At 41.7% G+C, this 14178-nt stretch overlaps 2 protein-coding genes across 2 annotated transcripts; one reads left to right on the top strand and one right to left on the bottom strand.

The window, feature by feature from the left end:
* Positions 1-4250: 4250 nt before the first annotated feature.
* EAF01_009062 (uncharacterized protein) lies at positions 4251-9150 on the bottom strand (the record flags this gene model as incomplete). Its single annotated transcript, XM_038917318.1, has 4 exons — positions 4251-4539; positions 4616-5013; positions 5064-5246; positions 5293-9150. The coding sequence occupies 4 exons, from the start codon at positions 9148-9150 to the stop codon at positions 4251-4253; spliced, it is 4728 nt and encodes a 1575-aa protein (XP_038766923.1).
* Positions 9151-10112: 962 nt separating this feature from the next.
* EAF01_009061 (uncharacterized protein) lies at positions 10113-13346 on the top strand (the record flags this gene model as incomplete). The annotated part of the gene is made up of 3 exons (XM_038917317.1): positions 10113-10232; positions 10285-12958; positions 13021-13346. 3 exons carry the CDS (start codon positions 10113-10115, stop codon positions 13344-13346), a joined length of 3120 nt encoding a protein of 1039 aa, XP_038766922.1.
* Positions 13347-14178: the final 832 nt, after the last annotated feature.

The following is a 14178-nucleotide window of genomic DNA, read 5'->3' as shown; positions in this document are numbered from 1 at the left end:
CCACTCCATCCACCCTTCATCTCGCACTCAGATCCATCCCGTATCCAACTCATCGAATTCCCCGCGACTTCTTGTTTCACCATACACTTTGAGCGTTAGTTGTACCACCCTCTCTAATACCTATCAATCAATCTACAGCCGTCCACCGATCCGCTGTCGGAATCTTCGATTACACACAAACCACGTTGAAAAATGTTCTAGAAAACAACATGTTGTACGAGACGGTCTCCAGCATTTCGTCTAACTAACATGCATGATCTCACAAATTTGACACCCGGCTGCTAGACCTAGAAAGAAACCTAGTGATTCCTTCTCATCCGTTAACCAAAAACGTGGGGGGCATGTGAAATCAAAATGGAAATTTGGAACCTCTTGTCACGAAAATCATATCCAGCTGGCTTTTATTTCAATCCACCAACTGCGCCAACGACTGACATATTCATCCGATAACCAAATGCATAAAAAGTACCGCATAGCCAATGCGGGCAACAGAAACCATCCAAAAGCACATCCAGAACGCCACCAACGCATGTCATGCAAATACATATGTACCGCCAGAATCACGAGAAACCAGACATGCCGTCCCGAGATCTTGGTTTTCGGCATCTGCTTCGTGTGGCCGGTTGACCTGTCCAAGATTGACTTACCTACCTATCTACCTACCTACCATACCTAATTCACATGTCCATCAATCCAAAGACGAAGAGGATATTCCGAAACCGTATCTCACGGCATGGAAAACATGTATCGCAAAGAGTATTCAGCCACCAACACATGAGTTTTCTATAGGTACCTAGGTATCTATAATTGATCTTGCCTAAGCACGAAAAAGCCCAAAAAAAAGCATCTGAATTGAATTGCTATGTAAGTCGGGTACCCCACTTTCGGACCACCCCTCTTTTAAGCCACCTTAAAAATTTATATTATATAATATTAAAACATTAATATTCAACAACTATTTAGTATTATAATAAATGCTTAAGGATACACTTTTATTATTATTATTAGTATTTTCTATATCAATTTCATAATTTTCTATCTTAATTTATACTTTCCTAATCTTTTTAATCTTAAAAAAACTTTAAATTTGAATTAATTTTCATCTTACATTTTTTTTAAAATAATTTTTTTTAATTAATACTCTAATTACTTTATTTAATATTTAGATTATAGAATTTTATAATCCTTAATATTGAATCTCTTAATAATTTTTTTAAAAAACTGGTAATAAATGTAAAGATTGATTTCTTTATTTTAAAGGAATATATATGTATATGATCTTAAATTACTAGCTTTTTAAAGTGTTTTAAAAATTGAAATTACAAATTCCTTATTATATTAATATATAGGATTATCATTAGAAAGTAAATTCTAATTTATAACTTTTTTATTACTGTTCTTAAACAATAATTTAGATATAATAAACTTAACACAATTTAAAGGCCATAAATCTAAAGCTTTTCATCTAACTAATATATTATACTCTGTTAAACTATCTAATTATACTTTCTAATAGTATATAAGGAAATTAATCTTTTTAACTACTCTAGAATTTAATAAAGAAGCTAATTTATTAAGATAATGTCTATATACTCTTTTGAAAAATAAGAAAACGAATAAATTAAAAGGTTATAGAATATATAATATATATAATAAAAGAAATAAAAGGTATATATTATACTTAAAATATTTATATATAAATTCAATAGTTTTATAACTTTTATATTTATTTAATATAAGGAGTCTCAATTTATTTAGTGAGGGGAAGACTATTTGAGATATAAAGACCTTTTTAAGTCATTTTAGAGTAATATCATTTGTAATCTATTTATTATTTATAATAATAAAATGCTATCTTTTATAAAGTTTCAAATCAGTTGGAAACTATTGTTATTATATTAATTTCCTCTTTAATATAATAAAAGGATTAAGAGCTCTTTTATAATTAAAATATACTTTATAAATAATATTCAAGCTTTAAAACCAAACTCTTTTTTCTAAATAAAATAATATTCTAACCTTTTATATACCTACTTCATTTATATTATAACAATATTAAAACTTAATATAACAAATTAAAAGTAAATCTAATTTTGAAAATTATTAATTAATAATATTAATAATTATACTTTTAATATATACTAAATTAATTTTAACTTGATTTTTAATTTTAATCTTTAAATTCCTTTAAAAAAAGTTTTATATTTATTATTTCCTAAATATAAAATTACTTCCTTTAATATTAAAAAAGTATTTTTCAATTTCATGAATTTATTAATATATAAAATTAATACTTAAAAACTTTTAAACTAATATTTAATCTATTAATCGTTTTTTTTATATTAAAGCTATCTTTTACATATATTATATATCTTTATTATAAAATAAATAATCATTTATACAATTTTGAAGAATAATTTTTAGAATCCTATAATCTAAAATATTTTATTAAATTAAATATTTATTCATTATTATACATAAAATCAAATTAATATTAATTTTGATATATATTTTAAATATAATATAATAATAATATATTAAAATTTTAAATCAATTGATTTAAGAATTATAAAGTTATTAAAGATTTAAAATGAAAGGTTGCTTTCTGCAGTGAGCTTTTTTAAGGTGATTCAAAAGAGGGGTGGCCCGAAAGTGGGGTACCCGACTTATACCTAGTATGTAGATATGGAATACGAGAATGGAAGGGCGTCGGTACACAACTCCAACGTCAAGAATTGTAATTGTAATTGACGGATACCTACCTACCTACCTGCCAGCCTCGGTAACCTTATTAGCATGTGTAGATTTCGCATCACTTAATTCTTTTCCCCTTCATCCGTCGGTCTCATAGCCGACCCGCTCTTTGACACCGGCCCGCACTTCATCATGTCTCTCGAAATCTATCTCCATCCGCGCGGCCGAACAAATTCATTCCAACGGCTCGTATGCGCCATATCATCTGTATCGTATCCCATAGTATCATATTGTACATACGCAATCAACATAGTCATACTAAACACACCCCTCCCCTCCCTCTAATCGCCAAGCACCCATCACCCATCACATCACCCAACCCATCGCATCGCATCCTATCCTCTTCCCCGAGCGAGCCAGCGATCCCGATCCGCGCCAAACACGGAACAATATCACCATATCACCATATCCTCCCATCCCGATGTAATCCTACAAAGCTTATCTCCAACCATCATGCCATCCAACGTCCGGCTTGTAACCTCCATCATTTCCCCCGTTCAAGACGCAGATGAACTGCTGCCACTTCCACTTCCAGTCCCGCGCTACACGATGACTCATCACGCCACTATTTTCATGCGCCGGAGATATTGACCACCGTGTGCGTGTGTTCCCGATGCTGAAATGAGTGTGCTATCCTTAGGTAAGCGTTTGCTGATGGAATGGAATGAATGATTGTGTGGTATCTCTGTTCCTTGCGGATGGGCTGGGCACGGGACAACTTTGTAGCTGAAAAGGATGACACAATTGGCGGCATGGAATGTAGAAGAATTCGACGAGTGTGATGATAAACCCCTAATAGTTTATGTAAGATTATGTATCACTTCCCACCCGATAATATGAACCTACCTCATCCAACCACCTTCTCCTCTCGTGTTGGGAGTCGCCGTCTAAATCCATTTCCTAAAGCCAGTCCAATCTCAAGCTCCGAACTCAAGCTCACGCTGCACATTTCGCAATCCCAACATTTCAACATTTCACAATCCAATGTGGGAATACAGCCAGACTTCAATACCTCCTACAACACCATTAAGAGCACCACACGACTGCGAAATATCCAAAGAGAAGCCCCTACACTGCCATACAACGAGAATAACTCTTGTACAACTACACGAACTTGTATATACCTAACCATCTAGACAATATGAGATGGCAATGTAACCCCACGAAACTCCTTCTTTTTCATGATTGCCCACCACGCCACAAGGCCATACCTAGAAATGACCAGTAAAGACGACTCATCACATCTTTCAGATTCCATACCGCCGGAGGTGATACCGACCCCGCGATGTCATGATCATCCAGTCAGATGTTTCAACAGTCAAGTTGCAAACTCATGTCAAGTAATGTCACTTACAGATACAATTCTAGTGTTAATTTCTACTCGCTGTTCTACGCTGTCATATAATACACAAATGTATCATACTCACAATAATACACCAACACACGCCATGTCTTTCCACATTCTATTCTATTCGTTACCATCTTCCACCAACCGATCAGACGGGTTCGCTGTGGCTTTTCACATCTGAATCATCTTCAGATAGTGCTGCAACTAAAGCCGAACCGGCAGTCGCTTCATTGGTTGCTTCTGCGACTTCTTCTTTCAGATCATTTTTCTCTCCATGTTCATCTCCATTTTCACCTCCATTATCATCACTGGCTTGATTTTCACTACTTAATGCCTCTGCAATAGTAGAATCACCCTCCGCATTGTCTAGTTCTTTCTTGTGGAAAGTATGTGATTCGGCAAGATTGACTGCGAGGAAACTCTTGGGAAGTTTGACTCTGATTGTTTTGTTTAGTATTTTGTGCTTTAAAAAAATCCCACGGCAGATATGGATTGAAATAGGTCATAACGTACTGATGAAATTTTGCCCTCAATGTATCAATAACATATTTCCAATCAGCGTGAGCTGTTAAACTTCTTCTCGGAGCACAACTAATACTATGTTTGCTGTCCAGCTGTACATCCAACGGATCAAACGTGTGAGCACCTGGACTGATTGTGATACGTATGCTATACGCATATTTAGCTACATCTTGTGCATCAACAGGAGTCTTGTTCTCAGATTCGTAAAGCTCAAAGCATATTTGTGAGAGGTAATCGAGCTCGGGGATGGCGCTTCGTTTGATCTTCGTTTCGATACCTCCTTCAAGAATACAATTAAGAAGCGTGTAAATGTGAGACTCTTTGGTGAAATATACGAATGCTTTGGCGTCATCCGAAGCTTGCATTTCTTCGAGATCCTGGACAATTTCCTATTTTCTGGTAAGACCAATGATCTTTGAAGATTTGTATATGCTCTTACCTTTAGCAAGGGAAGTGATGTCAAAAGACCAATCTCAAGCTTCTCGCTATCCGCGATACCATATTCCTGTGGACAGATAAAATCGAACAAGACTTTCGATAGTTTATACAATTCTCGCAATTTTTCTAAGCGAACATCGGTTTTAGCTTTCGTTTGGCTACTGCCAGTGAAAAGTCGGAAATACTGGGGATATTAGCCAAGTTAATTTGCTTTTCACACGATCACTTACCGATTCTTCTTCACTACTTTTTCCATTCAGCACCGACTTTCTTCTAAACATGCGTCGGTGCAGTGTCCTACTGCTTTCGGCCTTCTCCGCTGGTGCAGTCTCATCCTTGGCATTTTCTGAGTTTTTTGATCGGTCCTTTTCCCAAGCAAGCTCTATCTCTTCTTCCTCGAGAATGCTCTTGCTCGGAGTGAAGACCCATTCGAGAAATTGCCGATTGTGAAGGGCATCAAACTTCATGGTATCATATAGCTCAGAGATTTTGCTTGGATCTACTTTCTCAGGATCAGAAAATTCATTGAAAAGCTTCTCCCATCGTTCTTTGAATAGCTCGGCATCTTCACCACAGCACCAACGAGCTTGAATACTGCTCGTAACGTTTGTTTGTGACAAAGCCGAACCTGCTCCTTTGCTCTCCTTATCTCCAGGATTTACAATTGCATTGAGTGATGTAGCGGCACCTCCATAAAGTTTGCTGAAATTGTTACGCATTACTCTCCTATGGAATTTCATCAAGTGCACAACGTATTTCTGCACGATCGATGGTTCTGGCATATCCGCTGGCCATGCAAACTCGGGAGGTGCTTCCATTCCTTGTCTCAACAGAGTCTTGAGCTTCTTCTTGACTTTATCCATCTCGTCTTTAGCTGCATTCGAGTCATCAAGTAAATCTTTGCGAACAGTAATGAAATCAGATGCCAAATCCTTTTGGTTGGTGAAAGCAGATGCCCATATTTGAGCACTGGCCGTTACACGTCGCTCGGAGCTGCTGAATACATGAACTTCATCAAGAATGTCCTTGTTCATCAATTGAAGGTCATTTCGCATGGTTTCACCAAGCTCTTGCGCTTGATATCTAGCCGAGTGAGTGGGCTCACCACCCCATTTGACAATGAGCTGAAGTTTATCCAGCACAAGGCTCTCCTCCGCTGCGGTTATGCGAGATAAAGTAACGCCAGATAACGAGTCATTTCGAGTGGGTGATCTTCTCTCAAGATTCGCGGCAGTCTTTGCTTTATCAGACTTTTCGAGGCCTGGATCAATTGCAGCAAGATCTTCTGGTGCAGGATGTGGTATCTCGGAATTTATGGATTCCTCCGGCTTTCTTTTTCGGAACATAGGCTTAATTTGTACTTTTGTACCTGTCCATCCACCTTTCTTCACTAGAACGTTCCTTAGTGATTTCAGCTTCTCTTTATCCTCGATGCCCTCATACGCTGCGGCATCAACCGCAAGCATAACGCTATCCAACGCAGCTTCGCCTATCAAAAGGACTTCTTCTTGGTGGCCTTTAAGGAGATCGATGAAAGGCTTGGTGTGAAACGTATATTTGTATTTCTGCTTGGGTGTGCGATCAGCATGTCGAATTACAGATACCATACCTTTCAACTTCCACGTATGTTTGGGTGCCGGCGGTGGTAGTGTCTGTTGATCTTGTCCAGGAGTGGGCGTGGGTGTAGTTGGGACTGTAGACGCAACGGATGGCACTTCGCTGGGACCAGGCACTGCAGGTGGTGGTAACAATTCTGCAGAAGTTATAGCGGAGGTGTCTTGTTCCGCAGCCAGTGGAGGTGAGGTCTTCGGAGTTGGAGCAGCTGAGCTACCAGGCTGAGGAGAACCTGAAGTGGAAAGTCTATGTGATTCATGATTAGGAAGATGTCCGTGAAGCATATTTGACATACTAGGTGATTTGGAAAGGATATTTTGTAAGGCTGACCGATGATTTTCCTTTAGTACTGGATCTTTTCTTATAGTAGTAGGGCTCATTGTTCCGTCGGTAGGGGAGGTTACACCGCTAACGGGTTGTGATTGCCCGGTATACTTTTGCTTTTCGCGAACGAACATATCTTTCAAGATACGTGCACATTGCTCATAATACTCCTCGTTGTCCTTTACAAAACTCCATCCATTAACATCAATGACATAGCTTTTCCCTTGCGCACGTAAAAGGTCGAAACCGCATACTCTCTGACCAAAACTGTTAGCAATTCGAGTGGCCATAGCGGATTCTTCTTTCGTCAGAGCTGTGATGTAACGGATTTCCTTGCCATGAGTATTACGTCTGACCAAGCCATCAACAACGGGAGATTTGCGAGTTTCGGCGTGGCAAAAGGTTGGCCCAACAGTATATGCTTTCACATCTTCAGCATTATCGACACGCATAAACTTCTCATATAGATAGCTACTTCCTGGTTCGGAAATGGCTCGAGGAATTGTAAGATCTTCTACATGTTCAGAACTCTTGTTGCCAATCTTCCGAAAGAGCTTTCGACCTCCTCCGCCTTGACTTTGGGGATAGTATATGCACACATTATGATCTTCACCACTGACTGGCTTTTCCACAAATGGCTTGGACAATAGTACCCCATCAACACTTAAAGTGTCCCCGTTATCGATAAGTTCGACCGTCTTGGGAGCAACCATCTGGCCACCAGTCCCATCTTCGGGCCCTTCCAGGACGAGACCAGTGGTGTCCTTCAGATGTTTTGCCATCTCTGGCGTGAAGACAGCTGGACCCCCATCCCGATTCACTTCTATACGCTTGGGCGTGGGCACATTGATTTTGTCGAGAATCCGTAAACAAATCCTGCGATCCCATAAGATTTTCTGCATAGGAACATCGTTGACACAGAATGGTTTTCGTGCCTGCACATACGCAATGGCTTTGTCGAGTGGAAATCCGTCTGAGTAAAAAGAAATCAGGAAATCACAGATTGGCCAATTCTCGACCTCCTCATCCAAAATAACTTTATCCCCAAAGATGACAACCTCAAATTCGCCTTTTGAAATCAAACGATTGAGGATGTTTCGACTCGGTTTGCTTCGTGCTTTTATGTCCAGGGCACATACTCCTATAACTCCCCAAGGTGCTGGCCTATTCTCATCTTCTTTTTTCAGATGTAGGCCTCTCTCACTGCTAGGGCTGTGGCTACTGGCGCCGGTGCTACCACTGAAGCGTCTCTTGGCTCGACTCCTGGATCTTTGTGGGGGTTGAGGTCGTGGTTGGGCCTCACCTCTGGCAACAGAATTTCGTTTTGCTATCTCTGCAGCTTGAGCTGGTGGTTCTCTCGCTGTAAGTTGATGCCCATTCGGTGCGTTTGGTCCACCAGAAGTAGTTGTAACAGATACATTCGAGGTTTCTGGTGGAGATACTCCAAGCCCTTTAACTGACGAGACTGATGCTGTAGTTGCTCTTGTACTTCCTCCATTCTCAGAACCAGTTGCAGATGCCGCAGAACTTATTACACCACCTGCTCTGGCTGATGCTAAAGAGTACATTGAGGATACTGACATTCGTTTTCCATCCATCTCCGTAACTGATGCTCGGGGTCGAAGAGTAGGCTCAGGAAGTGGTACAGGCACACTCTTATGATCGTCTGCCATTGTTAGATTTGTTTTGAGGGTTTTGTCCTCTGCCGTTGGTAGATTCGTCTTTGGGGGTTCAGATTCTTCCACAGCAAAATCGTGATGACTAGTTCCTGCCCCTTCTAAGTTTAAGCTTTCTTCCAAAACTGCCAATGCAGCCGGCGATCTTTGGCTGTATGTAGAAGATGTTCTAGACTTTGATAATGTTCTTGTAGGAGGTGGTGGCATAGAAATACTTGCTCGTTCGGAATTGAGTTCTGTATGTATCAATGGTTCTGCGTGCCTCCCTTTCCTGCTCAATGACGCAAGAATGGCACTGCCGGACGATAAGCTGAGTGAAGCCCTTCTCAATTTGGATTTGGGACTCAAGTCCTTTGTTGATTGTACTTCTTGGTTTGAAGAATTGGATTTGTTGAATGTTGAAAATCCGACCGCCTGTTGATCGGTACTAGGATCATTAGTTTCCATCACTGCGCTCTCACCTTCTTGTGCCATGATTGTGGGAAATTGTTATCAGTAGGTCCACGGGTATCTGAGGTATGCATATATCGGGTTCAGTATGCAGTTTGCAAACCACTATCAAACTCTTGGGGGGCGTGAATTGCAAATTGAAACCAAGACGGTGACATAAGAAAGCACACAAATCATGGCCTAATATACTACTGTGGATCTACCAATATTGAATGCTGGCAGTTTAGGTGAATGGTAGGGAGAGAAAGATATATTTTCATTTTCCAGGTTACACAGTCTTATCGTGGCAGATGACGATTAATGCGGCAAGAAAAAGGAATTTCAAAGGATACTTAGGTAAGACGACGAATGAGAAGGTATCGATCAGAGAGCAGAGAGAAAGATATGTGAGACGGGAGTGAAGTATCTACCTGGGTGAGTGGGTAGTGGGTAGTGAGTAGTGAGTAGTGAGTAGTAGGTACCTCGTAGGTACTGACAGGAGAGGATAGCATTCACTCCTATATTGGGGAACTGATGTCTGGATGTCATGTTATGTTATGTTGTGAGTGAAGGGGGGGGGAGTGAGTGAGTACAGATGTAGAAACCTTGGAACCTTGGAACCTTGGAAGCTGGAGGTAATGGATGGGAACAGTAAGCCAGTGGCTGACAGTAATAATAATTATGTATGGCGGCGGTCTTATCTTACCTCTCCAGTCCATCTACGATAAGGCGGTTTGCAGTGATAGATAGCTAGGTAATTACCTAGGGCCTGGTTCTTCCCCACGCCTCACTTATTATTATGTCTACAGAGTACTCTATGAGCGAGTGAGCCTAGTACAGACAGGTACAGGGATTAATTGATTACACGGTAAAAGGAAAGAAAGAAGAAAAAAAAGTTCCCTCCAGAAATATTGATTTTTGTCATCACATTGCTTACTATCAAGAACAGCGGCGCAAACAACAAGCAAGCGCATTTGATATAGAATACAGTGTTACAACTTGTCAAGATGCCTTCATCGGTGACTACCAATGTTCAAGATGGTCCAATTGTAAAAAGACAAAAATTGGACGTTACTGATGCGCCCAAGAAAACTTTGAGAGAATCAAGAATCTTTACTCCATTTCGTGTTGGTCCTCCCATTTCTCCCAATTGACCATGTTGCTGACCTTTATAATAAGACAATTGGTCTAGTATCTTCAACTGCCGTTCCCTTCACTTCGATACCACTCGGCAAAACCACATTCCAAATCACAACCTCCGTCGGAAGATGTTTACAGACGTACGACCTCAAAAGAGGACTTAACCTGGTCTTCCTCACCAGACCACAAACACCAGCAGATATAACCGCTACAATAGCATGGAAAGATAAAGTGTTCGCAGCATGGGGAGGCCAAGACGAAGATGGTAACCAGGGTTTATGCGTATTCAAGAGAGGAAAGAGGATCGAGGAGATACCACTTCCAACAGATCTCAAGGAGCCGATCAAGCAGATTTTGGTCTTTGGTACCTGGATAGTAGGATGCTGTTCAACCAGGATAGAAGTCTGGAAAACCTCGACATATGAACACTATACGACTTTGCATACTACCGCGGCGCAGAAAGGTGGAAATGAGATTACGGGGGGGGTTTGTAATATGCCAACATATCTGAATAAAATATTCGCAGGAAGAAAAGATGGCGGAGTTGAGATATGGAACGTCAGCTCCGGGAAACTAATCTACACCCTGTTACCACCAGGTCCAAACTGTGGAGCTGTAACCGCTCTACAACCCACCCCAGCATTATCTCTTCTGGCGATCGCATACTCCGAAGGGCCTCTAATAATTCATAATGTGCGAACGGATAAGACAGTCATCCATCTCAATGGCGGATCCGAGTCCACCATCACTTCAATATCTTTTCGAACAGATGACCTTGGAGCTGGGGAGGATGGTAAAAAGCCCGGTGTAATGGCTACTGCAGGACCCGACAATGGCGATGTGACATTCTGGGATCTTAATGGGGGTGGTAGAGTTATGGGTGTTCTTCGAGGTGCCCATAATCCACCTTCCGACTCTGGCGCGACAGTTAGTGGAGGATTGAGCAAGGCTGAATTCCTCTCTGGACAGCCTGTCCTAGTTACCAGCGGTTTAGATAACTCTTTGAAATCTTGGATCTTTGATGAAACGCCCTACTCTCCGATACCACGAATTTTGCATTCGCGCAGTGGGCACGCTGCACCCGTCACACACCTTCAATTTTTACCTACTGATGCAGATGGTGCGGATGCAGGTGGAAAATGGTTGCTAAGTGCTGGTAAAGATCGAAGTTTGTGGGGATGGAGTCTTCGAAAGGATGGACAAAGCACAGAATTGAGTCAAGGAAATATACGAAAGAAGGCGAAGAAAATGGGTATCTTAGCCCAATCTACGTTGGCAAATGAGCCTAGCACGACCCTTGAGGATCTTAAAGCACCAGAGATTGTATGCCTGGCATCGTCATTAAATCGAGACGGTGGAATGGGCGCACATCCTGGAACCGGAGCGATTTGGCAGAAGGGCCATTTGCAAAAGAAGGGTACAGATGCGACAGCAAGTGGGGTCACGGGGTGGGAAAGTGTGGTCACTGGTCACAAAGATGACAAATTCGCCCGAACGTGGTTTTGGGGAAGGAAAAAGGCGGGACGATGGGTATTTGAGACTGGTGATGGTGGGAATGTCCGAAGCGTTGCTATCAGTCCATGTGGTACCTTTGCGGTTGTTGGATCGGAAACTGGTGGACTTGATATGTTTAACCTTCAATCTGGTCTTCACCGACAACGATACCCCTCAAAACTGACACCGGCGCAAGCAAGAAAGTTAAAAATCCAGCAATTACAGGCTGCTGAAAGTGGCAAGGAGATATCTTCCGAGACAGTAAAGAACTTCCAGCCTGGACTTGGTAAACACAGAAAAGCGGTAACGGGTGTGATTGTTGATTCGTTGAACCGCAATATCATCAGTTGCTCTCTTGATGGCAAGATTAAATTCTGGGAGTTTGGAACTGGTAACCTTGTTGATGAAATTGATTGGTTCCCAATGGTATCTATCACAGGAATTAGATACCATGCACCTAATGATCTCATTGCTGTCTCGTGTGATGATTTGTCCATTCGAGTTGTTGACATCGAGACCAAGAAGACCATCAGAGAATTATGGGGATGTCAAGGGGGCATCAATGATATGTGCTTTTCCAATGATGGACGATGGGTCATTGCGGCCTCGAAAGACTGCGTGGTTCGAGTTTGGGATCTTCCAACTGGCCATTTAATTGATGCAATGCGAATGGAAACTCAATGCACTGCACTCGCCTTTTCTGGAACAGGAGAGTTCCTAGCCACAACATGCGCAGGACAAGTAGGCGTCAATCTCTGGAACAACAAAACGCTTTTCACACATGTTCCTACTCGACATATTTCCGAAAAAGAAATTGCTTCTATCACAGCACCAACTGTTTCCGGTGAAGGTGGTCACAACGTCATTGATGGCGCATTCCAAGATGAGGATGAGAGTGCTGAAGATGCCGCACCAGCTTTGTCACTGGATCAACTGAGCAAAGATATGATGACTCTCAGTGTGGTTCCAAAGAGTAGATGGCAGACTCTGATTCACCTAGATCTCATTAAAGCCCGTAACAAGCCAACGGAAGCACCAAAATTGCCAGAAAAGGCACCTTTCTTCCTTCCATCTATCGACTCCGCGGCAGGTCCATCAACTCAAGAAGAAAAATCAATAGATAGCGCCGCTGAAAGATCACGCATTATGAAGCTCGACCGCGTTGCATCGGAACGCTCTTTTACAGTGACTCTTCGATCTGGTGGCGAGTCAGGTGATTGTAAGTTTCGAACTCTCTCTTCTACCTTCTCATCTACCTATCATTATACTAACATGTCACAGACACACCATTCATAGATCATCTCAAAACACTCTCTCCATCCGCCGCTGATCTTGAAATCCGCTCCCTCTCACCTACTTCCCACGAATTAATTCACTTCATCCACGCACTTACTTCACGTCTTTCACAGAAGAGAGATTACGAATTAGTTCAAGCATGGATGGCTGTATTTTTAAAATTACACAATGAAGAAGTAGCCAGCAGTGAGAAGCTAAGAAATGCAGTGATGGATTGGAAAACACAACAGGAGAATGAAGGTGCGAGATTAGGAGATTTGGTGGGCTGGTGTGGAGGTGTGGTGGGATTTTTGAGAAGTCCTAGAACTTAGGATGTGCTGTTTAATTGTTTGTATAGAGCGGTGTTAGGTATGCAGAGTTTGAGATCCTACGTACTTAGCTAATGTCATGGAAGATGTATATCTACACGTGTTTGTTCTCTATGGGAAAGCTCTCATCCTTGATCATTTAGTAGGAATTTAAAGTTTTATTCTTGAAACTAAAAGAAGGAAAGACCGAATTTTTTACAATCAAATAAGAAAACAGTATCTCAACATCCGCATTGCGCACCCACTAAGAACGAGATCCACCCCAAACCCAGCACTCCCCCTCTCTACCTCCAACCCCAATCCAGCACTGCCCCCCCTTTCTACCTCCAAGTATCCCCCACCATCCCCTCCGTCGCACAACCCGCCGGCACCGTAAAAACGCGATTTGGATCACTTTCCCACGTCGCCGTCCCCCCACTCCCTACATTCAAATACTTATACTGCAGCGTCTGCCCCGGAGCCAATAACACGGTTCCCGTCCACAACGGATTCGCACTCGTGTAGTTGGCCGCTGATAAGGTAAGAGCGGAGGATACATACTAATTCCCCAGGGCGGAAATGCAGCCGGAGAATTTGATGGGTTGCCTGTAGGTGGTGCGGGTGAGTGTGTTGAAGGTTATGGGGATTAGGGTGGGGGTGCTGCGCAGGTTGTGGTTGTGGTTGTGGTAGATGTACTAAGGGTAGTAGAAGTAGAAGTGGAGGTAGAAATAGAAGAAGAAGAAGAAGAAGAAGAAGAAGAAGAAGAAGAAGAAGAAAAAGAAAAAGAAGAAAAAGAAAAAGATATCTCACTCTTCGTACTCGAAGCACCATCCCCACCACCACCCCTCACAATCGC

The sequence above is a fragment of the Botrytis porri genome (genome assembly GCF_014898465.1).
Source record: "Botrytis porri strain MUCL 3234 chromosome Unknown BPOR_013, whole genome shotgun sequence".
Lineage (NCBI taxonomy): Eukaryota > Fungi > Ascomycota > Leotiomycetes > Helotiales > Sclerotiniaceae > Botrytis > Botrytis porri.
This window is presented reverse-complemented; position numbering and strand designations above follow the sequence as displayed.